The 26,270-nt window shown below is 47.0% G+C and overlaps 3 protein-coding genes across 4 annotated transcripts; 1 reads left to right on the top strand and 2 right to left on the bottom strand.

The window, feature by feature from the left end:
* The first annotated feature begins 1,775 nt into the window (after window positions 1–1,775).
* LOC100284664 (uncharacterized) lies at window positions 1,776–10,994 on the top strand. 2 transcript variants are annotated; one of them, NM_001413045.1, is made up of 13 exons: window positions 1,776–2,535; window positions 3,662–3,784; window positions 4,006–4,143; window positions 4,226–4,311; window positions 4,770–4,866; window positions 5,178–5,247; window positions 5,683–5,765; window positions 6,772–6,842; window positions 6,909–6,986; window positions 9,558–9,645; window positions 9,922–10,038; window positions 10,335–10,517; window positions 10,621–10,994. In NM_001413045.1, exons 1-12 carry the CDS (start codon window positions 2,167–2,169, stop codon window positions 10,491–10,493), a joined length of 1,479 nt encoding a protein of 492 aa, NP_001399974.1. In that variant the 5' UTR covers window positions 1,776–2,166; the 3' UTR covers window positions 10,494–10,517; window positions 10,621–10,994. The 2 variants fall into 2 exon arrangements, with proteins under 2 accessions (NP_001399974.1, NP_001151031.2); NM_001157559.2 differs by having other exon boundaries at window positions 10,611–10,994.
* On the bottom strand, window positions 10,620–15,003 carry LOC103627840 (glutamate receptor 2.8). Its single transcript, XM_008648156.4, has 4 exons — window positions 14,481–15,003; window positions 12,659–13,968; window positions 12,232–12,544; window positions 10,620–12,140 (listed from the first exon to the last, which is right to left on the bottom strand). Exons 1-4 carry the CDS (start codon window positions 14,818–14,820, stop codon window positions 11,092–11,094), a joined length of 3,012 nt encoding a protein of 1,003 aa, XP_008646378.1. The 5' UTR covers window positions 14,821–15,003; the 3' UTR covers window positions 10,620–11,091.
* A 1,667-nt stretch (window positions 15,004–16,670) lies between these two features.
* Window positions 16,671–21,124, bottom strand: LOC100272782 (uncharacterized). Its single transcript, NM_001147235.1, has 8 exons — window positions 20,786–21,124; window positions 20,411–20,699; window positions 19,196–19,419; window positions 19,030–19,120; window positions 18,622–18,877; window positions 17,974–18,041; window positions 17,329–17,808; window positions 16,671–17,257 (listed from the first exon to the last, which is right to left on the bottom strand). Exons 7-8 carry the CDS (start codon window positions 17,490–17,492, stop codon window positions 16,888–16,890), a joined length of 534 nt encoding a protein of 177 aa, NP_001140707.1. The 5' UTR covers window positions 17,493–17,808; window positions 17,974–18,041; window positions 18,622–18,877; window positions 19,030–19,120; window positions 19,196–19,419; window positions 20,411–20,699; window positions 20,786–21,124; the 3' UTR covers window positions 16,671–16,887.
* Window positions 21,125–26,270: the final 5,146 nt, after the last annotated feature.

Genomic DNA, 26,270 nt, shown 5'->3' with positions numbered 1-26,270 from the left:
TATATATAGAGAGAATCCAACAACGTCATCTAAATTTAGGGCCCGTTTGGCACAGCTTCAGCTCCTAATTCTAAGCGAGGATCTGGAGGAGCCGTGCCAAACAGGTATTTTTTAAACTGATTCTCGTGTGGAGCTGAAAGATTGGGAGTCGTTTTTGTGAAGAAAGGTGGGATCTAAAAAAACCTGCTCCACCCTCCCTTAAAACAGCTCCTCAACCAACCAAATATGGACATCCCCTTAAAGTTTGATCGAAATTATCCGCAATTGCCATTGGACAAAAACATAACGAGCCAATTTATGGATTAAACATTTGAGACCATTTTATGCACTACTATGATGGGAATATTTTATATGTTATTGTTTCATAATTTTTTCCCGTATATGCATCCTACTTATTGGTTTGTAACAAAGCTGAACTGCAAAGGGTAAAACAGACAATCGCCACATACCACCAACTCTCATCAGACAAGAATCAGTTTACTTGCCAAACGATTTTAAAAATGATTCTGATTCTCTAGGAGAATCAGGAAGATCAGCTCCTCACGAGGATCAGGATCTGGAGCTAAAGAAGCAGGAGCTGGAGCTTTGCCAAACGGGCCCTTAGAGAACCGTTTAGATGACGCTGTTGAAGAGCATAGAGGACCGTTTGGTACTCTATATTTAGAGTAGAGGACCCTTTAGAGGTCCTTGCTGGAGCCAGCCTAATATGTCATATCGTGAACAGATTCTTTTTCTCCTTTGGTCTACTAGATGCCACGAGATTCCAAGTTCTTGTTCCTTATCAAAGCAACACCCTCACGGTAATCACGTCAGCCTGCACAGGGTAAACTAGTGCAGGGAATATGGGCTGAGTTTTTTTGCCAGCACAAGTACGACATGAAAACAGTAATCCAAAGCACGGCTCGGCACGAAATAATATGGGTTAGGCTAGCACGGTCCGGAGACGGACCTAGGACGGGCCTCAAATTCTGGCCCGTCGGGCCCCAGCACGGCCCACACAAATAGGCTAGGCTTGGGCCGATACAGCCCAATGTAGCCTAAGTTGTTTAATTACTTTGATTTAGTAAGCTACCGACTTTATATTGTTGTAATATTTAGAGTTTATGTGGTCAAATGATATTAGGATTGTTTAATATATTTAATTTATTAAGCTATGAACTTTATGTGATTGTAATATTTTGATTTTATGTGGTCAAATATATGGGTCATGCTTGGACCGACATGATCCAATGAAGACATGACATGGTTTAGGGTCGGACTGAGCTACTGTTTTTACACTTCGGACTGGCACGACACGGTCCAAAAGTTTTTATGCTTTCCTGGTTCGAATCCATTTGGCACGAAGCACGATAGACTTGGCCGGCCCAATTCTCAGCACTAGGGTAAACAAATATGCCATTTGATTTGGCGAGGTGGGAGCGGTAACTGCGTTTTTTTTGAATCGCCAAGCCTTTTATCACCTATCATATAATTGAGTCTTTTTTATGGGTGCAGCTGTGCCCAACAAATTGGACACCGTGTAATTTTTTTTATCACTAGATTTACTTTTCCACGTGAACACATCTACGTCAACACGTCATCTAAATCGAAAGTCTTCTATAGAAAAATACTCTACTATCCAAGTTTGAGACCTTGTATAGAATACAAGTAACGTTCAAAATCAAAAGTTTGAAATCTAGAACGTCTAAACGAAAACGCGGTCCCCGAAAAGTACGGCCCCCGTCCTGCAGGTTGTTGTGAGCTACAGTACTACGCCTCAAAGATATCGGAGGCGACGGCAGCGGCCAACGCCCAGCGCGACACAAGTCCAAATTCCAGACGCCGACGGACGCGGCTGCCGGCCTGGCGCTGGCGAGAGCCGCAGGAAAGAGAAGAGAAAGAAAGAGCGCAGGCAGGCTGCGGGCATCGGCAGTCGGCACCAGTCAAAGCCACCGTTTTGATTCCCCTTCCGTTAGTAAAACCTCTGCCTCGCCGACGCCCACCAATAAAGTCCACAGCCATTTCATTTTCTTCTTTCCCCAATTCCCGTCCATCAGCTCGCAGTCGCACCAGCGACCAGAGCAGCAGACCAAGCAAGCGCGAGGGAGAGAAGAGACGAAGAAGAAAAGAAAAGCCGGAGCTCTGCCGAGCTTAGTCCGCGGAGGCGGCGACCGGCGACGCGTAACCATGGAGCGGGCGGAGGAGGCGCAGCCCGCCGCCGAGCGGAGGGCGCCCTCGACGGCGCCGTCGGCGCGGGTGTCGATCTGGGAGTCGGTACGCGCGTGCGGGGTGTGGGGGAAGGAGCTGGACAAGGCCGAGCTGCGGAGGCAGGTCGTCATGCCACGCTACCTGCGCCGGGCCGTCGCGGCCGCCGTCAAGGCCAAGGACGAGGCCGCCGGCGTGGCGGTGGCGGCGGCGGCCGCGGAGGACCGCGCGGGGGAGGACGCCGACGGCCCGGCGGTGGCGCCCGTGGTGGTGTTCGTCAACTCGCGCAGCGGCGGGCGCCACGGGCCCGAGCTCAAGGTGCGGCTGCACGAGCTCATCACCGAGGAGCAGGTGGGTGTGACGCCATGGAGAATCTCTCTACGCTCGTGCAACTCTGCTTGCCCCAATTTTGCTTCCCCCCTTTTCTCTCTCTCCTTCTCCCCTCCACACCCCAAACCGGAGCTTCGGTTTCGCGTTTGTCGGTGGCTTGGTGTCTGAGCTTGCAAGTGATCACTCGTGAAACTCCAGTGGAATTTCACAGCGATTTTGACCTCAGAGACGTGTTTAAATTGAATTCCCTTGGTTTGGTGGACATCCGTCGGAGTAGTACGCACATCAGTACTACTTTGGGAAAGAGAATATAAGCGTCACACCATCTGTGTGACGGCTCTCTAAAGCAGTAAAGCCTTGCGTTGTGTGTGGATCAATTCAAACGTTACAAACTAGGTTACCAGGCCACCACTACTTTTTTTTTTTGTGGATTTCCTATTATTTACACTACGAAGGCAGAATCACCAATTCACTTGGATGTTGGATCGATCGACATACCTAGTTCGATGGAAGAAAGCGAATGTCGCATGCTACTGGATTTAGGACTGCTCACGAAAAAAATAACAGTTATATCTGTTGTCTGGTGAATGCTAAATGCATAATAAATGCTTAGGCCGCTGGCCGTTGGGAAGGTTGTGCTATTTGCATCTTCACATGGTCTCGGATAGAAATATTCAATTTGGTTGGTAGCAGGCAGGGGATGGATAATGGATGGATGACCTAGATAGGAGGTCATTTACTCCTAAAATGTGTCTGTCTAAATTGACTCTCTTTCTACGATATGATCCAGAGCCATTCTATTTGTTAGCTTGATATTCTCTTGATAGAAAAACCAGAGCTGTCAGGCAACACTGATTTGGACACTGCTTGAATCTATCTGATTCTCTTATGCATCAGATCTTGTGCAACTTGATGTTGACTTGTTGGATTTCTGATGTAATTAATGCAGTATAATAGGGGGCTAGAACTGATGAAAAACTATGGTTACAAAAATTTATACAAATCTATGGAATCTGATAAGCGTGTGCATTACCCTTGACAGGTTGGACAACTCATGTAGCATGTTATTGTGGTTGATGTCTCTTTTTTTTTTTTTAAAAAAAAAAAACTATCTGTACATTGCATATTGACACAACCATTTTCTCAGGTCTTTGATCTTTCCGTTGTGAAGCCTTCAGATTTTGTTCACCATGGTTTGAGTTGTTTGGAGAGGTTAGCTGACCAAGGCGATAACCGTGCGAAGGCTGTTCGTGAGAAAATGAGGATTGTGGTATGTGCTAGATTCCTTTAGTTATATTAGTGCATTTTTTTATTAACAGTGCACATCCAATTTTCTTTTCCCGCCTAATAATTTAAGAAAGGCTGTGGCTTTCTTCACTAATTCAGGCATCCTGTATTCTCCTCATCAATAAATGATTTTTTGTGTTGTCGGTTGCATGTTATCCTCCAACAAAGTTTGTGTAACATCCGTGCGCTAGTTCTTCCTGGCAGGTTGCTGGGGGTGATGGTACAGTTGGTTGGGTGCTTGGATGTCTCTCAGATCTTTATAAGATGAAAAGGGAACCGGTTCCACCTACAGGAATCATTCCACTTGGTACAGGAAATGATCTTGCTAGATCGTTTGGATGGGTAATGACCTATATATGTGTTCTTTTTTCTTCTATGTAAATCTTATATTTTCAATCCAAACAACTAATCAGACCGTGCACAGGGTGGCTCTTTTCCCTTTGGTTGGCGCTCAGCTGTAAAGCGTTATCTCAGCAAAGCTTCCAGATCTCCCATTTGCCGTCTTGACAGGTGCGGGTTTTTGTTAGTTTTTATTGGCACCTTTTTTTCGGCTACGCACTTGACTAGTTGCTTAGCTAGAGGAAAAATAATTAATATTGTGTAGTAGGTTGCCTTCTACTCCACTTCAAAGAACTTCTGATCTACTATCTGCTATGAATTTGCCGATAGTGTGAAGCAAATTATCACTCAATATAACTTGCGCAGGCAGAGATCCCAAGCGTCCGATTTTGGATGCCTGTGGCTGCTGTCACTCCTAGGAGGGTGCAAACCCAACATTCACTACTTATTACATGAGATGACTACTTACTCTAGATAGGCAGAATAATGCATCATGATATTAATGGGTATGTTTGTATGTCTATATGATAGCATCACAATGTAGTATTAGTATCTACTGTAGATATTATGTTCCTATGCAGGCGATTTGTCCGTTTATGTGCTGCTAACCTCTATTATTGTCAATGCAGCTGGCAAACTGTAATTCAGATGCCAGAAGGAGAAATAGAAGAGTTGCCATATGCACTTAAGAAAGTAGAACCTGTAGACCGGTTGGAGATCAGCCAGGTTTGACTAATCACTCCATGTCTTCATCTAGATTTATATGCTACTTAAATATAAGTCGCCCACATTCACTACATTACTCTTTCCTTCTAAGCTCCTTTGCTCTTATCGAGTTTATTTATGCTTTCCGTGCTTGCTAAGATTGCAAATGATAACAGAAATCTGAAAAGTAATGTTATAACAAGAAAGTAACACAAAAAGAATGTGGTTGCTTGTCCAAAAGGTGCTGTAGATTATATTTTGTAGTGCATGCCATAGTACATTTAGTGATTTATGATTTGAATGCATTAAAATATTAATCTCATATGGTGCAGGAGAACGGTACAGAGTTATCCGAAAAGGCTTCTTTCTATAAAGGAGTATTCTACAACTACCTTAGCATTGGTATTTCGTTGATTACTTTTTTTTTATATAATGGAAGGTTTTATTATATTTTCAAGCACATCATATCGAGTTGATACAAATTCTTGAAAATTATTCTTCTTCCGGCCTCTGCTTGACAAGAAGCACATATCCAATTAAAAGAGGAAAATTATTTCCCTTTGTTAAGGGTTTTCTTTTCTATTATCATTGAAAATGATGACTGTAATTCAAAGGTTTCATTTACTGAGGTGATAATGCTCAAATATGAATCCTTCAGAAGTTTGAAGCTAGTGCAGTAGATAGAGTTAAATTAGACCGTTTAACTTTTTAAACTATATACAGAATTAGAACATATGTTCTATTTGCTTAGGTTTCATCAAGAGTTTGAAATTTGATTAATGTTTTTAGTTTTTATAGTTTATTTTCATTGATGAAGTTGTCAGTTATTTTGAACAGGGATGGATGCTCAGGTTGCATATGGCTTCCATCATCTTCGTGATGAAAAGCCATATCTTGCACAAGGACCAGTTGCAAATAAGGTGCTAATAGGAACCCTCCAATGATGTAATCTTAATGTTGTCTCGCTTAAATACTCTGCTATATGTTTCATCATTATTATGTATGAAGTGTGATTATTGGCTAGATCATATTGTTGGAACTACATAGCAAATTCTTTTACTAAGTGCGCATCACATATCCTTCCACTGAGACTGCTGGTTAGCTATATCTTTGTAGGTTGCATGTTTCATCATAATCTCATAATTATCATGATGATGAATATACCATGTAATGTCACAAAGATAAAAGGAAATATACAATGTAGTGTCACAAAGAAAAAATGGAAATCCTTAATTTCCTTATATTGCTATATGACTGTTGGATGAGCTGATGTTACTGCAAATTCTTCTAGATTATAACTTTTTTCTTGAACAAGCAAGAGAGCTTCATACTATTTTCTTAAGAAAGGAATTGTTAAAAGTGAGAGGGAAGAAAATTCCTCCCCCAAATACAACCCCCTGAAAACACCTCAAACACACCCAGAGAGAAACTGGAAAGGACTTGCCAGATGCCACACACAAAGTTGTATAAGTTAAACGTCTGGAAATATGACCAACTTTATATGAAAGAACATATCAATATATATGACACCAAATAAGTAAACTATGCAAATATATTTCATGGTGTAGCTAATGATAGTATTTTTGTGTCATAAAATATGCGTGTTCTTTTCTATAATATTCTGTCAAAATTACAAAAGTTTGACTCATGACAACTCTAGAAGTTGATTTATTTGGGGATGGAGGTAGTATAACATTATAACTTAGAAGAAGGAAGATTAAAATAGGCTTCAAAGGCTTATTTATATGCATGGACCTTTTCTATTTCATTTTCTTTAGCAATATTCCTCCGGTATCTCCCAACTTCCTTGGGACTAAAAGTCTTTGTTGTTGTATGTCATTTGGTACTCCAGATTCATGTCTTGGGTATTTACATGACTTTATAAAGTGGTTCTGCTGATGATCTTTGTTTTCTTACCACATGCAGTTGATTTATGCTGGATATAGCTGCACTCAGGGGTGGTTTTGTACACCTTGCACAGCGAGTCCACAGCTAAGGTAAATGACATGCTTTTACATGAACTTCCACCCATCCAAAGCTCACATAATGCTTTGTTGATGCAGGGGGCTTAAGAACATTTTGCGACTTTCCATTAAAAAGGCCAATTGTTCAGAGTGGGAGCAAGTGAAAATGCCTTCAAGGTTAGTTATTGATATCATTTAACATCCTAAACATGCTACAACAAATATCTTTAAGAACCATTGAAAAATTCATGTGATACGCTGCCACTTCATATGTGAATTCTGTGTAGTTTAGGAATGAATTTATGACATTCATACCTATACTTATACTTCCTTTGGTCATATTTACATCATTACATGACATTTGAGGCTTTTAGGAATAGTACAAGGACACTTGATGAGCTTCTCTTTGTTTGGTTCCAACTTTGAAGTTTGCACCTGATTCGCCCAAATGAACTGTTGCAATCACCCTTTGATTAGCTAGCTAGTTACTAGTAGGGACCAAAGTACCTTAATTTCTGCAAGCCTCTTCGCAATATCATCTAAACTGGCAAGTTGCCCCCTGCAAATATCACGATTAGAATTGTCACAATATTATTTTAATCACCATATTCCCTTTAATTATAAAGCCTATCTTTGGTATAAGATTTTTTTCTCGAACGCGCAGGAGAACTGCGAATCACTATATTAAGAAGATATGAGTGTCCAAAATAGACCCATACAAGAGAAAGAAACCACCTTACGACGGCCAAAAACGAAAATACAAAAAGACATGAATAGGAAATAAACTACTAAATCAACCACCTAAGGCTACAATCCAGAAATAGGGGCCGTTAGGAGGGAGAGACTCTTTGCCCTTGCATTCTCCCACATATCTCTACTTTAACTTCCTAAAGGCCGAATCCACATTTGGGGTGAGCTTTTCAAAGACACATCCGTTCCTGTTGTTCCAAAGCGTCCAGAACCCCAGGATGATTAGGGAATTAAGCCCCTTTGCAGCAATGCCTTGCACCTGATGTTTCTTTCATGGTGTTTCTTTCACCTGGCTGAGGAGTGAGGCTATGAAGATTGACCTGTCCAAGTAACCTGAACCAGAATTGTCTTGCAAAAACGCATCCAACCATCAAATGGTCGATGTTTTCAGATTCTTGATCACATAGAGGGCAACGATCAGGGTGTTGAATCCCTCGCTTTTGCAGCCGATCAGTTGTCCAACATCTTCTAAGAGCCACAAGCCACAGGAAAAAATACATTTCGGAGGAGCCCAAGACCGCCAAATTCTCTCACAAGGCTTAAACTATGTTGATCCCAAAAATAGGCTCTCATATGCTGCCTTGGCTAAGTATTTACCGTTATTCGCCATCCTGAAAATGTGATTATCTTCTATCTCTGGCTGCAGCTCCACCAATCGTGAGACATCCCAAAGAGTAAGGAACTCGGTGATGACTCCAACAGTTAGAACACCTGGATATCATAAATCCATTTCCTGTCCATAAGGGCCTCTTGCACGTTCCTGTTATTGGCAATGCGTCTAGGGACAACCTCAACCAACCTAGGCACCAGATTCTTAATACATTTGCCATGCATGCATCAGTCCTTCCAAAACAAGGTTGATGCGACATTGCCAATTTTTGTCACCATAGCTATATAGAGAAGATGGCCTAGACTTTATCACAAAACTGCAATGGAAGGGAAGACCAAGGTCTCACAGGGTCACTCTTGGCCAACCATAGCCACCTCATCCGAAAGGCCCACCCAAGCTCCTTTAAGCTAAAAATACCTAGCCCTCGAAACTCCAAAGGCCGACAAACTCTCCCCCAAGCCACCAAACAATGCCCCCTTTAACATCTTTTCTTCCACGCCAAAGAAAGCCCTTTCTAATTTTATCAATAGCCTTTAGGGCCCAAGCGGTCAACTCCACAACCATTGCAAGATAAATAATCATTCATATTAAAACAAACTGCACTTGGACTTTGTCCCCTGCCATCGTTACCAAATCCGCCTTCCATCTCGGAAGTTGATCCGCAATCTTGTCAATGATTGGTTGTACTTGAGTCTTCGAAAGTTTTTTCAGGGATAAAGACAAACCCACCCTTTATTTTAAAAACTCACAAAAATCAAGAAAATAGCAAAAACTTTGTACTTACAGTACAATTATACGTAACAGAAGATGGAGCACTGCAACTGTACCATTACAAGTAATTTTTCTATCGTTGTATTGGATATTCAGTTTTGGTATAATTATGCTGGAAAAAAGTCATTATTTTTTATAATTCAAATCAGAGTATATCAAACAATGCTGAAGTGGAATTGCACTGCTGGGTTTACATATTTGATTAGTAGTAATTATTGGAGCATGCTTGTATCCTGGGTCTATTATAACTTGAATGACTATTATTAGTTTTGGATTACCGAGGTAGTACATGTCAACGGCTCTGATTTGCTAGTGTACAATAACTGGTATGGCAGACACCTATATGGCTCACAATTATTTTTAGCTACAAATGTCCTATGTAAAGGCATGAAGTTGTATGCGGAGCTTGTACATGTCAGTTTACAGCTTAACTGGCTTAGTCACAGCTATATTATGCCATTTGGTGAACCACTAATATATTATGCCAGAAGGTTCTAATTTGCTAATCGATATTTGAATACCTTAGATACTCATCCTATCGTCTAAAGTATTTACTGTTGACCTGTTGTGGAGTATGCCCTGGAAGTGCACTCACATCCTTCTCCCTGATAATGCAGCGTTAGATCCCTAGTTGTGTTAAATTTATACAATTATGGCAGTGGAAGGCATCCATGGGGTGATCTAAGACCTGAGTATCTCGAAAAGGTTGGTACTTGCATTGCCATGTGGAACACATATGATTTCACAATTTTACTTTCAGTTCCTAAACATGGGCCTTTGGGACCTAAAAGCAAATATATTTGATTTCGCAAATTGGATTGAAAAATGGGTCAGCTTGGCATTAGTTTTCTAGAACTATTGCTGTTTCTTTCAAGGATATGGAGTACCCAGAATCAGCATTAAGTAGTTGGGTTTGGACAAGGGTTTTGTTTCTTTTGCGCACAATGGAATGTGATGTTGGCATTCTCTACCGATTCGCAGAAAGGCTTTGTTGAAGCCCATTCAGATGATGGCTTGCTTGAAATATTTGGTCTGAAGGAAGGTTGGCATGCTTCATTTGTCATGGCCGAGCTTATCAAAGCAAAGCACATTGCCCAGGTACTTTATTTCTGTGGCCTTAGTTTTTGCATCATATGTCAGGCAAAACATTTGTCTGTTGGAATAATCAGAGTGATAAGCAACTGCTTTGTTGTGTTCACTATTTTTTATGAGACACCTTGATATTGTTTTTTTTGGCTAGTCAGTAGTCACAACATTGTTTGGTCTATTAAGGTTTTAGAATTTGTTGGGGCTTAGTTTAGTACTTTAGTCGATGTTATTGAGCAGTTGAGTCAATGTCCTGGATTGTTCCTAATTAACTCAGGTCTTTTCCTGCGGACGTTTCTTGCTACCAGGCTGCGGCTATCAAGTTCGAAATGAGGGGTGGCGAGTGGAACCGAGCATATGTTCAGATGGACGGAGAGCCGTGGAAACAACCGCTGCTACAGGAGCACTCAACCATCGTGGAAATAAACAAAGTTCCGTATCATTCTCTCATGATAAACGGGGAGTAATGAGATTTTTACTCCGTCAACCAGGTAAAAATTCTGAAGTCCAGTGTTCCTTTAGGCACCATGTCCTTGTTGGCATATCATCTCCTGATATCACCTCCGGCGGCCGCTCACTCGCAGATTGTACCAGGGTTGCATTCATAGATCGTTAGGATCGTGTACAGTTCAGGAGCAGCGGGCACTAGATCCTTAGAACTGGGTCGGACGGACTGCAGCGAGGATGGCATGCATGTTCGTTGGCCTTTTGTCGTGCTATGGTCGAAGCCATGGCCGGAGCGTGATGTGGCACCATGCATTGTTGTATTCGTACCATAATATGTGCGTTGTTGTATCCTAAGTTCTTTTTGAAGGAAACATGATTGATTTGTTTGTATTGTAACGTTGTGTCATTGCAAAAGAATAACCTGGTGTAAAACTGTAAAATGTGACAGTCTGCCGTTTGCACAGCCCTGTAGCATTTTTTTTTTGTTCTTGTTAACTTTTTTTTTATGAAAGCATTAACTGATTTGACTTGTCAGAGTTTTCTATTAGGAATGCCAGGGAGCAATTTCCCTCTACCAACTTGTACGTAGAAACTAGGAAGTACTAGTGTGGTAGTAATTTATGAGGCCGTTGATCCTGGCATCTCCACCGATACAGAGTGTGGCGCCTCCAGTATCCCCTGCCCGAACGAGGTGCCAAGCTCCGACGCCGGCGACGAATCAGCGTTGATCGTCTCCGACGCAGTAGAGGTGCTGAACCTGAGCGGGGTCATGCCAACGGCTATGGCTCCCTCCTCGATCGCCGCCTGCACCGACCCGTTCCCGCCACGGCCATTCCTGACGGACTCCACCCATCTCCTATGGTTCCCTTCCCTGACGCAGTCGTCGTTCCCCGTCTTGAACGTGGGGCACTTGAGATCCCTCTGGTCGAAGTGTCGCATCCACGCGAGCAGCCGGCGCACCGATGAGCTCCCCAACCCTCCCTCCTCCGGCTCCGGCCGGACCTCGCCGCGCTCGCGGTAGATGAAGGTGGCGAGGTAGACGAGAAGCATGAGGCTGGACACGACGCCGGTGATGAGGAACAGCCCGCCGAAGCTCCGGAAGCTGAGGTTGGAGGCGCCGAGCGCGGCGGCGGCGCCGCCGCCGCTCTGTCTCGGACACGCTCCCGGCTCGCCGAACCACTTCTTCTCGATCTGCGCCATCTCCTCCCCTTCCGCTAGCGTCAGGACCGCCCGCGACACGTCGGGCGTCAGCGGGCTGCCCGTCGGGAAGACGAACCCGAAGCCGTCGGCCTTGTAGACCGGGCCGTACATGGTGTAGCCATCGCAGTACTGCGACAGGAAGAGCTTCAGGTACGGGATTTCGTCGAACACGGCGGCGACTCGGCCGCTGGACAGCGCGTCGGCGTACTCCTCCGCCGTGCTGTAGCTCCTCATCTTGGTCTCGTCGAAGCCTTGTTTCTGGAGTCGTTGCTTGATGAAGGAGCCCTCCTGGTACCCGATGTAGGCCCCGGTCCGCTGGAGCTCTGTCACGTCGGTCGCCGCCGGCTGGAGCTTCTGGACCGTCAGCATCGACGTCAGGCTCGCTGTGTAACTCGACGTCAGGATCAGGACGACGAACACCCAGATGATCACCACGAACCTCGACAGGTTGCTCTCCAGCTTCTCCTCTGCACGATGCAGGCTCAGCCTTTTCAGCCATCGGTCGTCCAAGAAAGAAAGAAAGAAAGAATGGAACTAAACTAGCAGATTGGCGCGTACTGTGCGAGAAGACGAGGGTGGAGAAGGCGAAGTAGAAGATGAGGCCGAACTGCTGCCACCGCGTGCCTCGGAACTCGGGGTTGATCCGGTGCTCGATCGCCCACACCACGAAGCCGGTGAAGCAGAAGAAGGCGAAGCTGGCGAGCCACAGGCTGGTGGTCAGCGGCCGCAGGAAGATCCACATGCTCGTGCTCGTCTCCGTGCGCACCGCCACCACCATCGACCACCCCGAGTCCGTGAACGGCATGCTGAAGTCCACCTTGCTCATCCTGCTCGCCGTGATTGTCACGTCGCCGACGACGATGTCCGCGCTCTGCAGTCACCATTGGTGCGAAACCATGAAGCTTCTCGATCAGCGCGCGCTCACACACAGACACGCTACCCTACGTGCTGCTGTCATGCATGGTGTGTGTGTGTGTATACTGACCTGCTCTGGAACCAGCGACACGATGTTTTCGTAGGACTCGGAGCTGTCGGGGAACGGCTCGTACTCGTAGCTCACTGGGTACGGCATCTTGCTCATGACCGCGTCGAACACCTCGATGCAGTAGCCTGTGATGTTTGGATGCTCTGCTGTCGCCGACTCACCGCCGACGTCGACGAACTCCTTGAACCCATTCTTCACCGGCACGGCGACGCGAAGCTTATGTCCGTTCGGCGACACGACCCAGCCTCTCGGGGCGGACGTGGAATCACCTGGCCAAAAGATTGTCCTCCTCATCCCCTTGGCGCCGTCCGCCCCCAGAGTCTGCGTGATCCCATCATCCGGCGTCCAGAAGCCCACCGCTCTCGAGCTTTTCCCGACGACGTTGACGAACTCGTACGCCGGCGGCTGCAGCTGCCCGTCGAGAAGGGTGAAGTTACCGGCGAGGCCGCGGAAGGTGGTCTCGCGCACCGCCTTGAGGAGCGTCGCTCCGGTTGCCGACACGCCTAGCCGGTCCAGGTCCGTGGCCGCCGTGCTCTGCTGCCGTGTCTGGAACGCCGGGCTGGAGACACCGGCAGCCTCGGCCGCCGCCGCGATCGCCCACGCCGTGTCGTATGTCCAGAGCATGACCACAGTCGGGTCATGCGGGTAGTAGACGTCGGCGCTCGGGTACTCCCGCCGGAGCCTCTCCCTGAACCGCGCGGAGAAGTTGCCGACTCGGTCCGTCATCTGCACGAACGGGCGGAGGCTGAGGACCCCTTCCATGGCGCTGATGTCGTCAGGGCTGAGCGCGTCCACGACGCCGCCTACGCCGTCGGTGGCGACCCACGCGTAGTCCTCCGTCATCATCCCGGCAAGCCTCGCCCGGCGGAAGAAGCGCGCGGCGAGGCGGGCGTTCATGTGCACGACGAACACGCGCGTGGGCATCGCCTTGAAGCGGTAGAGCAGAGCGTCGATGCGGCCGTCGCCCGGCACGGCGGCGCGGTCCATGATCCTGACGCCGACGCCCTGCAGCGCGCCGGCGAGCGCCGGAAGGATGCCGGACCCGTAGGGCGAGTCCTCGTAGACGACGACCGCCGCGCGCCAGCCGAACGTGGCGAGGGCGGCGGCGACGGGCGCGGCCTGGAACGAGTCGTTGGGCGCGGTGCGCACGAAGAAGGGCGTCTGCGCCGGGGAGAGCGCCGGGGAGGTGGCGGAGGAGGAGAGCATGGGCACGCGGGTGCGGTTGCAGAGGTAGGCCACGAAGTCGGCCTCCGCCGACGTCTGCGGGCCGATGATGGCCTGCACCTGCTCGTTCTTGATCAGGTCCACCGCTGCAAAGCAAACGGGAAGGAAACCATACGCTTTCAGGCTTCAGCTCAGGAAACGAATAATAGTGGAGCTGAAGCCCACAAACATTTCGGCCCAACGGATAATTTGGTCTGCAAATTAAAGCAGATAGATTCTACGTGTCTCTGTTGAGAATTTACCGATGGAAGCACCAGCATGCACGCATCTGCAAGTGCTACCATCCACAAACCACCGCTGCTGACAGTGACAGTGACCGAGAGATGGAGAGCTACACTTTGAGCAGCTAGCTATGAGCGGAAAACCGTCCGGCTACAATTTTCCCAAGGACCGACCAACCAAAGCGAGGTCGCCTGTGGCGTCCCCATCATCGTGGAACTGTCAACGCGCATTCGGAGCACAGATTTTCCACGCGGCGGGACGGGAACCGCAGGGATGGAATTTTCGCTTCAGTTATTGCCATTGCCACTGGTAGGTACGTGGCTGACACCAGTGAATCTATCGCAACCATCAGGCTTATTGTATTGTATGTAATTACCGGCGGAAGTGGCGGCGACGACGTCCCCGGCGGAGTCCCGGAAGCGCAGCGCGACCCTGGTCCGGGATCCGGGGCGCGCGGCGTAGTAGTCCTCCACCGCCATCTCAATGCCGAGCTTCCGCCGCTGCCCGACCGGCGACGACGGCGTCAGGTTGAGGATGACGCCCACGCGCACCGGCACCGGCACCGGCTGCTGCGCCGTGGCCACCCGCTGGCACCAGACCAGCAGCGCGGCCGCCAGAACGAGGCCGAGGCGTCGGAGGGAGGAGGAGGGGACGACGGGGCGAGAGGACGACGTGTAGGAGGAGCAGTAGCCCATTGTTTCAGCCTGCTGCTGCATGCTGGATCGCCTCGGCAGCCGGCCGTTTGGGAGGGGAGCGCACTGTGATGTGATGAGTGATGACGCTACACCTATAGCTAACCGCCGCAAAGAGGCCCTATTTTAACCGCGAGAAGGATGGAAGCGAACCGGCGTGACGTGGACTGTCGTGTTGGAACTGCGACGCTTCAAGAACCAGTGGTCTGAAAATTATACGGCCCTGACCCACGAGTGGCGTGGGGCGCGCACGCAAGAAGCCAAGGACTCGGTCGTGACGCGGTGGCAACGAGCGCGCCATGCATGGGAGAAGTCCGGGGGCCAATGCCATGGCTGCGTCGTGGTCTTGGTCAGCCGGCCGCCGGTGTACAGTAGTACATACCCTACGTGTTGCCCTTGGCGGGAGAAACGTTATCGGAAGAGCCGTCGTTACTGTCTGCACCTGACGCATCTACCGACCTCTCCCGTGAGGTGACCGTGGTGTAGCTGCATGTAACTTTATTTAAAGCAGAGATAAATCTTACGTATTCAAGTATATCCGGTATCCGTAATGATCTCAAGCAACATGGCGCTCTCGCATGGTTTTATTAATTGTTTTCTATACGTTTCTCAGCCAGGGGTGCGTGGAAGCGGAGCTGAAATTTCGTGGGGTTTGTCAAACGTTAACGCTTGAAGCAAAGAAAGTCAAGATCTTGAAACAAAGATATGACGTCTCTGATTAGTCCAGCAATTCCGTAGATTTTTCTTGTTGTACTACTCTGTGCCTCTCACATCAAAATTCATCTTTGGAAAGTACCCTTAAACAAAAGATTATATATATTAGAGATAGAATGTTATCCACTGGGTAAGACTAGTGAATTGGACTGATCGAATTGGTAAATGGCAATGAAAGCCCTCCATCGGTTTCGCATAGTTGTTCCCCCCTGGCGTGATTTTCTACTGCATGGAAATCATTGTCAGTTTCTGACGAGGCTCTACCGCTCTAGCTGCAAAAATCAATCAACACATGGATGCTGCCCCTCAGCTTAAATTTCTACATCAGACCTAATTAACAAAACGCCATAAGTTTCCAGCCCCACCTTTGTCACTGACGTCTAGCTAGATTTCCTACCGGCCACTTCTTTCGTCATCCTATATCCCGAATAAGGTCGGTAAAGTGACGGCCACTCTCATTGAGGTTTATGATAGCTCAGTACGCATTAAATAAAGTTGATATGTAATACTCCATCCGTCCCAAAATATTAGTCGTTATAGCTTTCGATTTTTTATGTCTATATTCAAATGGATGATGATGAATTTAGACACACACATATTAAGTATTGTATAAATGGATGATGATGAATTCCCGTGTGCCAGCAATTTATTTTCTAACTGGAGAGTGAGAAATGGTGACCAAACCAAGCATCGGGACCAGAAAGTCTAGATTAAGACAACATGCTGTTTTAACGTGAGAGAAGGGCTTGAGACCAACTTGTTTGACGGGCACTTGAAGCATAACTTGTCGTGGACCAGTCCAGAGACAAGGGAAGCGACAACGTTATTCATTTCGGTTGCTGGCAAGCATCTATAGTACGAGAGGGCGACTCCGCTGTCTTGAAACGCCGCTCACCGATGAAATCCAGGCATCGTTAAAAGGTTCAGAAATTAAAAAGGGTGAACAAAGACCCAATGGCAAGTCAAACATACAGCAGAGTTTAGAGTTTTAATGCAACATTTTTCATAATACTTTTATAAAGCTGGTCCAGCTTTATCTTCAGTAAGAGGAGAAGGATGTTGTTTACAGACGTTTGCATGCTTGATCTCCAAGGAACGCGAGCAGCATCCTCACAAGATCAAGCAAGACAAACCTACAGCCAGATACCCAGGCACGATTTACAAGCAAGACGAGACATACTCCCGGTATTGTATTAAGAAAAGACCTTCTCAGATAGAATGGTTTAAAGTTTACTTTACATTTTAGCATACATTTTATAAAGCTGATCCAGCTTTACCTTCATGATGAGAGCGACAAACTTACATCGACCATCACTCCACCAGCATAAACTTTCGGCCCCTGAACTCGATCGAAGAACAGTAGCTTAAGTAGGACGCCTAGCCAAACTTGTTCTGAATGTCAGTGCCTTCGAGCTCGCCTTCCAAGTGCAACATCTTCTGCATGACCATGAGCAGCTCGGGCCATTCGCAATACAGAACTTCCTCGATGTCGTCACCGTCGCTGTAGCGATGCATGTGGCTTCTTACATTTCTGTTGAGCCGCAGCAGATCATGTGGAGTCGCTCTGTACTCGTTCTGAACATTGGCAACCCACTGGTTGATTTTTGTATTTGCCTTGGCAGTATCTAGCCAGTCTTCCTTGTAGGGAAGACTAGAGAGTATCCTCTTCTTTTTCTTCTTCTTCGTTTTGTCCGTACTCCCAAGATAATCGACAATTCTATCGTGTAGCATCAGAAAGACCTCAGTGCTGTGAAGTGCGGACACAAGTAACAAAATGAGCATGTGGTAAAATAAAGGTAAAATAAGTAAAGACATTACCGGTTTTTTATGGGCAGCAGTGCAGCATTGTTTACAATCAAGAATTCATCTTCCATTGTAAGGGTGTCCGATTCCAAGAGCAGGAGGAACTCTTTGTAGTCCGGAGGCAATTTGCTTCTGTCCCCACCCGAGAGAGTAATTAACGCCATCAGGATCCTGGACATGCGTTTGTAGTCATCTCTCACACGCTCAGTGCTGAAGCCTTGACCAGTGAAACTGACCCCCCTTAGCTTGACACTCCCATTGCTCCCAATCCAGATGTTGGACACCTGCAGAGGAGCAGCTAGGTACTTGCCGACGGAGTGGTGGCTCCTCAGTATCAATGCAAGTTTTCTGCTGATCCTAGTCGCTTTGTCAGATAATCACCAGAATTCCTTCGTTGTTCCTAACACTGGGACCTGGATCAGCATCATGTTGTCCGTGGTGTACTTCACTGCGTCGTACAGCCTCTCGGCGGATGACTCGTCAATGTCCTTGGTGCTATGAACAGAGAGAGCAAAATGAGGGAAGACAATAAAACTGAAACGACGCAACAGGGAGAAGTTTCTCGCAATTATCTGAGGAAGCAACAACTAGCAGCATCTTACTTTTAACTGGCAGGCAGAGCTCCTGCCAGTATTTGAAAAGAAAAGTGCAACATCTTACTTGCATTGACACTCAGAAGTCATCACCCCACTCCTCCTCTGCTGGTGTACAGTGTTTGGACCACCACCCTGACAAAAATACCCAATCAAGCACACTAAACCGAAATATTTCAAGTGGAAATAACTGTACTAACTTCTCAGGTCTCAGTAACACATATTGGTCCAGGAGGATCCTCATCAGTTTCCTTTAAAGAAAGACCAGTGTTTTGTTTTTTTTAAAAGGAAATAAATCTCTTGTCAATTGTCATAGGAAGGTTGTCAAAGGCCGAGCCGCTGAAATTCTCATATTACTACCCTAAGTCCCCAAATTAAGTCATGCACGCATAAGGCGATCTAGATGATCTGTCAGAGGATGACCTTGCACACATGGGTTCGACTTCAATAAAATCATAACCTTAAATCTTGAAAAGGTAAAATTTTGCTTAGGATTAAGTATCAATCTAGATTGTGGAATTCTGAATATGCTGTCAAGGATTTAATGTTTTACTAAATTAAATTGCGACACATGAAATCAAGACCATCAGCCGCTGCAGCCAGCATTGTCTGAACAAGCACAAACACAGTATGGTATGGGCACAAAAGGGGGAAGGAAATGGAGAACACTGTATGTTAATGGCAGTATTTTGTTAATATCGATGTAGATTCAGACCTGCATCATGCACTGACGGTGAGACCGAGGTCACTTGTGCAGAAAGCTGCCAGAGCTAATGGAAGAGAAAAGGATAGGGATGGTAGGACTGGACAGGATAAACAAAGGAGATATAGACCCGAGACCTTCAGTCAAGCTGAATAGCCAATTGTTCATGATGGCATGGCATGCAGGATAGAGGTCGATTGACTTTCGATGGCCATTCGGCCTGCTCTTCATCATGTAGTTCTCTTGCTCTACTTCATATAAAATGTACCTTTGGAAATAAAAGAAATTTTGTTTATGCATGCAAAACACCAACTTGAATGCTAAGAATAAATGGAACTGTGGCACCGACAGTGTCATTACTCTCTAAACAATGGTAGTCCTGAATTTTCTTTTTAATTTTGGGTTTATTATTACACTTACCGAGAAATATTTCAATTCATCAATATCAACATATTTCAAATCCTCGATCTCAACATCACCCGCATTAGACCTCTTAACACATGCTGCACATCTAATTCAATCAAACACAAAGTCAATTTAAATCACACCATGACTAAAGAAGACTAGAAGAGAACTGGAAAGCTACCTTCTTAAGCCATCCAGAACCTCCATATTATTTGGGTCACACTTCAGACCCTCTAGGTAAGTTGCCAAAGCATTTTCATAACTTTCCATCAGGAACTGGACTTTAGCTTTACGCACATAGCCCTTCAGAAAAGTTGGATCTAGTTCAATGCATTTCTCGGCATCCTCAAGACCTTGAGGAAAGGCTCCCAGATGGATGTGGCATTGAGCTCTGTTGCTAAATGCCTGTAAGATCAGTCATAAACTAAACAAATTACTACAACAAGGAGTGCCAAAGGAAAAAAAAAGTCAACTCCAGAGAATGTTTTTACAGCCAAGGTGCATGGAAAATAAGAGTTATCATTAATGATGTTTTACCAATGAAAAAATTCAATTTATCAGAAATCTTAGAAATTTCAAAAAAAAAAAAGGGTACCACCTCCAGTCATATTTACTTGATGTTTAGACATGGGACAGTTGGCTTATAATCTTCTTGTTTTCTTGCCTGAAAATCATCTATATTTGACTGAAGATAGTACTACTTTACTAGTGTTCTGGAATTACCTTTACTTGAGAAGGAAAATCAGGGTAACAACCAATATGCTTACTCTTGGATCCTTTGGGTTCATTTTTATAGCTCGTGTGTATTGTATTGCTGCTTCATTGTATTTCTTCTGCCTAAAAAATTCATTGCCTGCAGCATTTGGGCAATTGTATCATTGTATGGCATGCAACTAGTACTTAGGAATTGGATACATGATGCTTAAAAAACACAGATTAGTAGATTACTAGGAGAAGTGTCTACTCGCCCCCTTTCTTTTGTGCTCTGTCTTCTTTCGCATGGAAATCCCAATACCATATACGCACAAAAGAACTAAATGGGAATTTCTGAGAGTATTTCATTGTCGACCAAAATGTGTGTTTCTTTTGTGATTGGTAAGGGAATGCAGAACAACAAAAAAAAAACAAGGCGAAAGCTATCAACAGATTGAGAAAACAAGTATTTTTTATTTTCTTTTCCTTTAATTTCTAATTCCTTTTCCTTCTTCTTGTTTTTCTTTTGTCTTTCTCTTGTGGTCCTTGTGTTTTCCATTCTTTGCCGCTTGGCTTTGCATATGTACACCTTGCATTTAATTTTAATTTAAAATTGGGTAAGGTTCTCCCCTTCCCAACATCCTCAAAGAAACATTGCCCAATTTCCCATTTCAATGGTGCTGTAATCGAGCAACATCCAAACCTTCCTCGCGGCATTGGTTGGCGGCCTCCTGATCCAATCGCTCCTGTTCCTCAACCTCCTTCCTCACGCTCTCCGCGTCGTTGAGCTTCTCGAGCGTCTCCTCGCTGTAATTTTCGGCCAGCGACAGCTTGAGGGCGCCGATAGCCGGTGCGTAGTCTGCGGCGCAGCACGCGAGCTCGAGCAGCGCCGACGCCTTCCGAGACAGCGCCTTCGCGATCAGCTCGCTGCCGGAGCTGAGCTCCCTGCCGCGCTTCACGGCCTCATCGCAGTCCCTCACGCACTCCTCGTACTGAACATGTCCCAAAGCGTAAGCCGCCGGCGGGTAGCATAGAATCATAGAGGGAACGGAGAGTGGGAGCGCGAACCGGGAGAGACCTTGCCCATGCGGAGGTAGGCGGCGGCGCGATTGGTGAGGAAGGCGATGTCACTGGGGTCAAGGAGCGCGCCGAGGGTGTAGTGCTCCACGGCCTCCTCGAGCAAGGACTTGCGGTAGGCGTCGTTGCCGGCCTCCTTGGCGCGGCGCGGCGCCTCCGCCTGCTCGTCCGCCTGCATCGCGCGACGGCTCCCAACGGATTGGGCGACGCGGTGGCGCTACGGCGATCGCGAGAGTATTTGGTCCTCCGCCAGAGGCTTGTTAAGGTGGCCGTCGGGAGTGCGGCAGCGGCGAGAACGAAGGAGCGACGACAGGCGCCGCGGGTTTGGTTTTTGTCTCTGTCAAAGTGCCAAGTAGGAGTGAAGGAGAAGGACACCGGGTTGAAGGTGGTAGCGATAGGATCAGAGGATTACTTTCCTTAGTTACACTTACCTATTTGTAGAGGAATATTTTTTAATTCTCTCTCTTTTTCTGCAGAAGGAGAGCCCCGCCTTCTAGACTTTAGTTCGTAAAAGTTAGTTAACGAGTAAAATCTGTTAGACAAAAAATTATTTAATATGTAATCTAATAACGGACTAAACTGTGGTCCAACAATACGGAGGCTATCAACACTCTTTTTTCCACTAAATATCTATTTTAAAAGAAATATTCTAGGTAATCAGTAAGATTAATAATATCAGACTGTTTTGCACTCCTATTTTTCTATATGTTTTCTTTATATTGAACTATCCACTATTTTATTCATACGCATCTAGCTATCATTTCACCGACACATTTACTTACTAAAATCAAATATATAATATTATTTGTTTCATCATTCATCTCTCATCCTCACTCCCCTATGATCCCGCCGCTCCAAGCATCCCCTGGCCTCCCCTCTCCTACGTGTCCCCACCATCCCCTCCCTCGCGCCACCTATAATCCCTTCACTCGTGTCGTCACCGCTATTAACCACTTCTCCGCGGAATCGCAGTGTTGCAGGCTATATGCTAGTACCAAATAATAGACTTTATTTGCGGTTATACACATATCAGTTTGTTTTCTTAGCTGTTTTGAATACTCGTACCTCAAATCCTAGGTCGCTATTAGAAACTCATGTTTTATATATTAGTGATGAAGATTTGTTTTTTCCATACTCCGTACATGGTTTTAAGCTGCAGCGAATGATGTTTCTTTCTCTATGAATACCAGGACGGCTGGTACAAAAGGAGTGGTGTCGGCCAGTTGGGTGCGGATTGCGCTAGAATCCCCACTTGCATTTGGTCTTGGGAAGACTACAAGTCAGTAGGCAATCGTTTTCAGTGAACACAATTATGGGCCATGCTTCAAAAGAAAAGATCGTTGGCCATAGGTTGAGCCGTAGAGGCTAAAGGCTAAGTGAAATCTTTTTTATAAATAGCTTTTTCATAAAGTTTTGTTTCATCCTTTGTTTATGCACTCAACCAAAGTTTGATGATATAAAACAAGTCTCAGGCATAAAAGTGAACTCTCAACCATAAGTAGCAATAAACTACTTACACAGTTAACCTATTCTAAGCTAGCTACCTATGTTTGGAGAAAATCTCTATTAATACTGCCCACTTTAAGGCGTGTTCGTGAAATTGATTAAGACTTTGTTTGGATACTCTAGTATTGATTTCAATCCACATATGTTGAGGTAGATCGGGGCCTCAACACATATGGATTGAAGTCAATATTAGAGTAACCAAACTAGACAAGGGGGATTGGAGAAGATTAAATCCACTATTATCCCTCCAATCTCCCTCAATCAAGCCCTAACCGAATAAGCCCTTAAGCGCTGATTTAGTGGACACGGAAATGGATCCCCTCTATTTCTCTGTCCACCAAACTAGCCTTAAGATTGGTTAGTAGTTTTTTTTAGAATAGATCAAAAAGAAACTTATCCAATTATAACGCTAAATGATCATGTAAATAGAAAGTTAGTGTCTTTTTGTCAGATTCACGTCATTTTGACTCGACAAAAATATACCAATTTTGACTCAACCAAGTAGACCAAATGATTGTGTTTGCTCTCACACAAACTTGCTATCGTAAATTGTGATCTACTTGCTGAAGCTAAGGATAAATAAATCAGCGGAACTTGTTGGTGGATGTAAACCAAATGCAATTTCAAACACCCCCTTGCTACATAGCAATAAAAAAAATATGTTGAATGATTTCATTTGTGTTGCAGAAGAAACAACTCTCAGTATCTCTCCAATTACGTTTTACAAGGTAGCTGTTTTTTGTTAGTATATTTTTTTCATAGCATGTTAGGTTCTACTTGTGGTTTTCTATTTTTTCTAAATGTGTGATTATAGAGAAATGTTTCATATCGAGACACATAGAGAGGTGAATTTCATAGTTGTTTTAACCAATTTTTTTTTAACATATGGCATACAATAACTTTTCTATAGCTTATTAGTCCTTGCAACAATTTTTATGTGGATCAACTAAATCAACAAACGGCGAGTCTCAGCCTCTCGGCCGGCATTTGGATGGCCCATAGTATAAAGGGATAATTCTATGAGTAATTTTGCTTAAGATCTTATTTATCATCGTAAATATCTCTTCTACGTTATTCTAGAAAGGATTAGATCATACAAATTTCTTATCTTTATATGTCATTCGTGATGGTATGGAAGAGTAAAAAAATTATATCCAAGTGGCATAAAAGGGATTATGATATTTAGGCCCCGTTTGGTTTAGGGTGACAGTTTAGTGACTAAAGTTTAGTCATTTTTAGTTACTAAAGAAGCAAACATGATGACTAAAGTGGGGTGACTAAACTTTAGTTCTTTAGTCCCTAGTCCCTTTTAAAGGACTAAAGTATGATTTTTAACTTATTTGCCCTCTATTGCAGTAAACATTCAAATCAATTAATGATCTTTAGTCCGATTTAGTCGTTAGAACCAAACGATGTACTTTAGTGACTAATCACTAAAGTTTAGTCTAGTGACTAAAGAAACCAAACAGAACCTTACAATGATAAATACGATACTAGACTAAATTAAGTGACATTTAAAGAATCTTCTATATATAAAAAAAATAGACTCTTATATGAAGAGGCTGGTTATGGTTTGAGTTGTAGGTTCCTAATCTTCGCCGCTCCACTGACTGGCCTGACAAGAGGACAGCGCCGCCTGCGCCGCTCCGACTATTGTGCCACTCGACAGAGTGAGGCTGACAGCAGCCAAGTCCGGCCTCGGGCGCCATAGGAAGCTCCGCCTCGCCCGACCCCAGGGCTCGGACTCGGGCTCGGCCCCGGAAGACGACGAACTCCGTCTCGCCCGACCCCAGGGCTCGGACTCGGGCTCGGCCCCGGAAGACGACGAACTCCGCCTCGCCCGACCCCAGGGCTCGGCCCCGGAAGACGACGAACTCCGCCTCGCCCGACCCCAGGGCTCGGACTCGGGCTCGGCCCCGGAAGACGACGAACTCTGCCTCGCCCGACCCCAGGGCTCGAACTCAGCCCTGGCCTCAACCGACGGTCTCCGCCTCGCCCGACCCAAGGGCTCGGACTCGGCCTCGACCTCGGAAGACAGACTCGACCTCGACCTCGGAGGAGCCTCCGCCTCGCCCTACCCAGGGCTCGGACCGACCACGCCACAGGAGGGGCCATCATTACCCTACCCCTAGCTAGCCCTGGCTACGGGGGACAAGACCGGCGTCCTATCTGGCTCGCCCCGATAAAACAAGTAATGATGGCGCCCCGCGTGCTCCATGACGACGGCGGCTCTCAGCCCCCTTACGGAAGCAAGGAGACGTCAGCAAGGACTCGACAGCCCCGACAGTTGTCCTTCCACCAGGCTCCAGCGCTCCTCCGACGGCCACGACATCACACGAACAGGGTGCCAAAACCTCTTCGGCTGCCACGACGGCATGTACTTAGGGCACTAGCTCCTCTCTGCTAGACACGTTAGCACACTGCTACATCTCCCATTGTACACCTGGACCCTCTCCTTACGCCTATAAAAGGAAGGTCCAGGGCCCTCTTACGGAGGGTTGGCCGCGCGGGGAAGGACGGGACAGCGCGCGCACAGGCCTCTCGCTCCCTCCCGCGCGGACGCTTGTAACCCCCTACTGCAAGCGCACCCGACCTGGGCGCGGGACAAACACGAAGGCCGCGGGTTTCCCCTTTTACGCATGTCTCCCTTCGGCTTTTCCCCCCTTCGCGCTCTGTCTCGCGCCGACCCATCTGGGCTGGGGCACGCGGCGACAATTTACTCGTCGGTCCGGGGACCCCCGGGGTCGAAACGCCGACAGTTGGCGCGCCAGGTAGGGGCCTGCCGCGTGTTGACGAACAACTTCCCGTCAAGCTCCAGATGGGTAGTCTCCGGCAACCTTTCCAGCCCGGGGCGGTGCTCCGTTTCGGGAGTCTTGAGTTCATGTCCCTTGATGGCAGCTACGACATGATACTCCTTCCCCCGCCACGCGACAGCGACAATGGCGGCCGACAACCCGCCCGCCGGCGGCGGAATCGACGACGTCTTCCCCACGTGGCGGAAGAAAAACATTCGGGTTTGTCCCGCCGCCTCCCCCGCCGACGGAGGAGGAGGCGGGGCAACCAAGGCCAAGCAGGAGGCGGCACCTCGTCGGCTGTCGAGCGAGTCGACGGCGCCGGCGCCCCAACGGGGGACACGTCGGGCATCGACCTCGCGTCTGAGACGAAGACTAGCGTCATTTCCCCGCAACACGCCAACTCCAAGCGGACGGACGACGCCAGCACGCTCGCAAAGGACTTGCTGGGCGTCACCCTCGTACCTGAGACGACGGTGCAGTCTGCCTCTGACGTGACTTCGTCACTGCCCGTCGACCAAGAGGTACCGACCGATTCCCATCTCGAGCCTTTTGGATTCAGCCTCGACACACCAAGCGACTTCGCTTCGGTGGACGCTTTCATAGAGGCGAGTCCAAACCCTCCGGGGTACGGTATGCGGTCACCCTGGGACCGGCTGACAGCCGTCTCGACCTACGGGCCCTCGGGTTCCGAGGAAGATGACGAGCCCGACTTTTGTTGGGATTTCTCCGGACTTGGTAACCCCAGTGCCATGCGGGACTTCATGACTGCATGCGACTACTGCCTTTCCGATTGTTCCGACGGTAGCCGCAGCTTCGGCGACGAGGACTGCGGCCCAAGTCGTGAATGTTTCCACGTCGATCTAGGGGGTCCCGGCGAAGGCAACCATCTTGGTATACCGGAAAACGGTGATCCCCCTAGGCCTGCGCCTCGCTTTGACATCCTTCGGGAGCTAGCTGTGGTCCCAGTCCCTGCGGGGGGGTCAGGACTCACAGCTTAAGCAAATCCGCGAGATGCAGGCCAGGCTCGACGAGGGAGCAGGAACACTTGAGCCGTTCCGCCGGGATATCGGGCAGGAATGGGCAGGCCAACCTCCGGCCGGAGAAGCGCGTCATCTACCCCAGGGCATCCAGCACCGCATCGCCGACGATGTCAGGGCAAGGCCGCCACCGGCTTCCAGTGGGGTC

Source organism: Zea mays, chromosome 5 (genome assembly GCF_902167145.1).
Source record: "Zea mays cultivar B73 chromosome 5, Zm-B73-REFERENCE-NAM-5.0, whole genome shotgun sequence".
Lineage (NCBI taxonomy): Eukaryota > Viridiplantae > Streptophyta > Magnoliopsida > Poales > Poaceae > Zea > Zea mays.
This window is presented reverse-complemented; position numbering and strand designations above follow the sequence as displayed.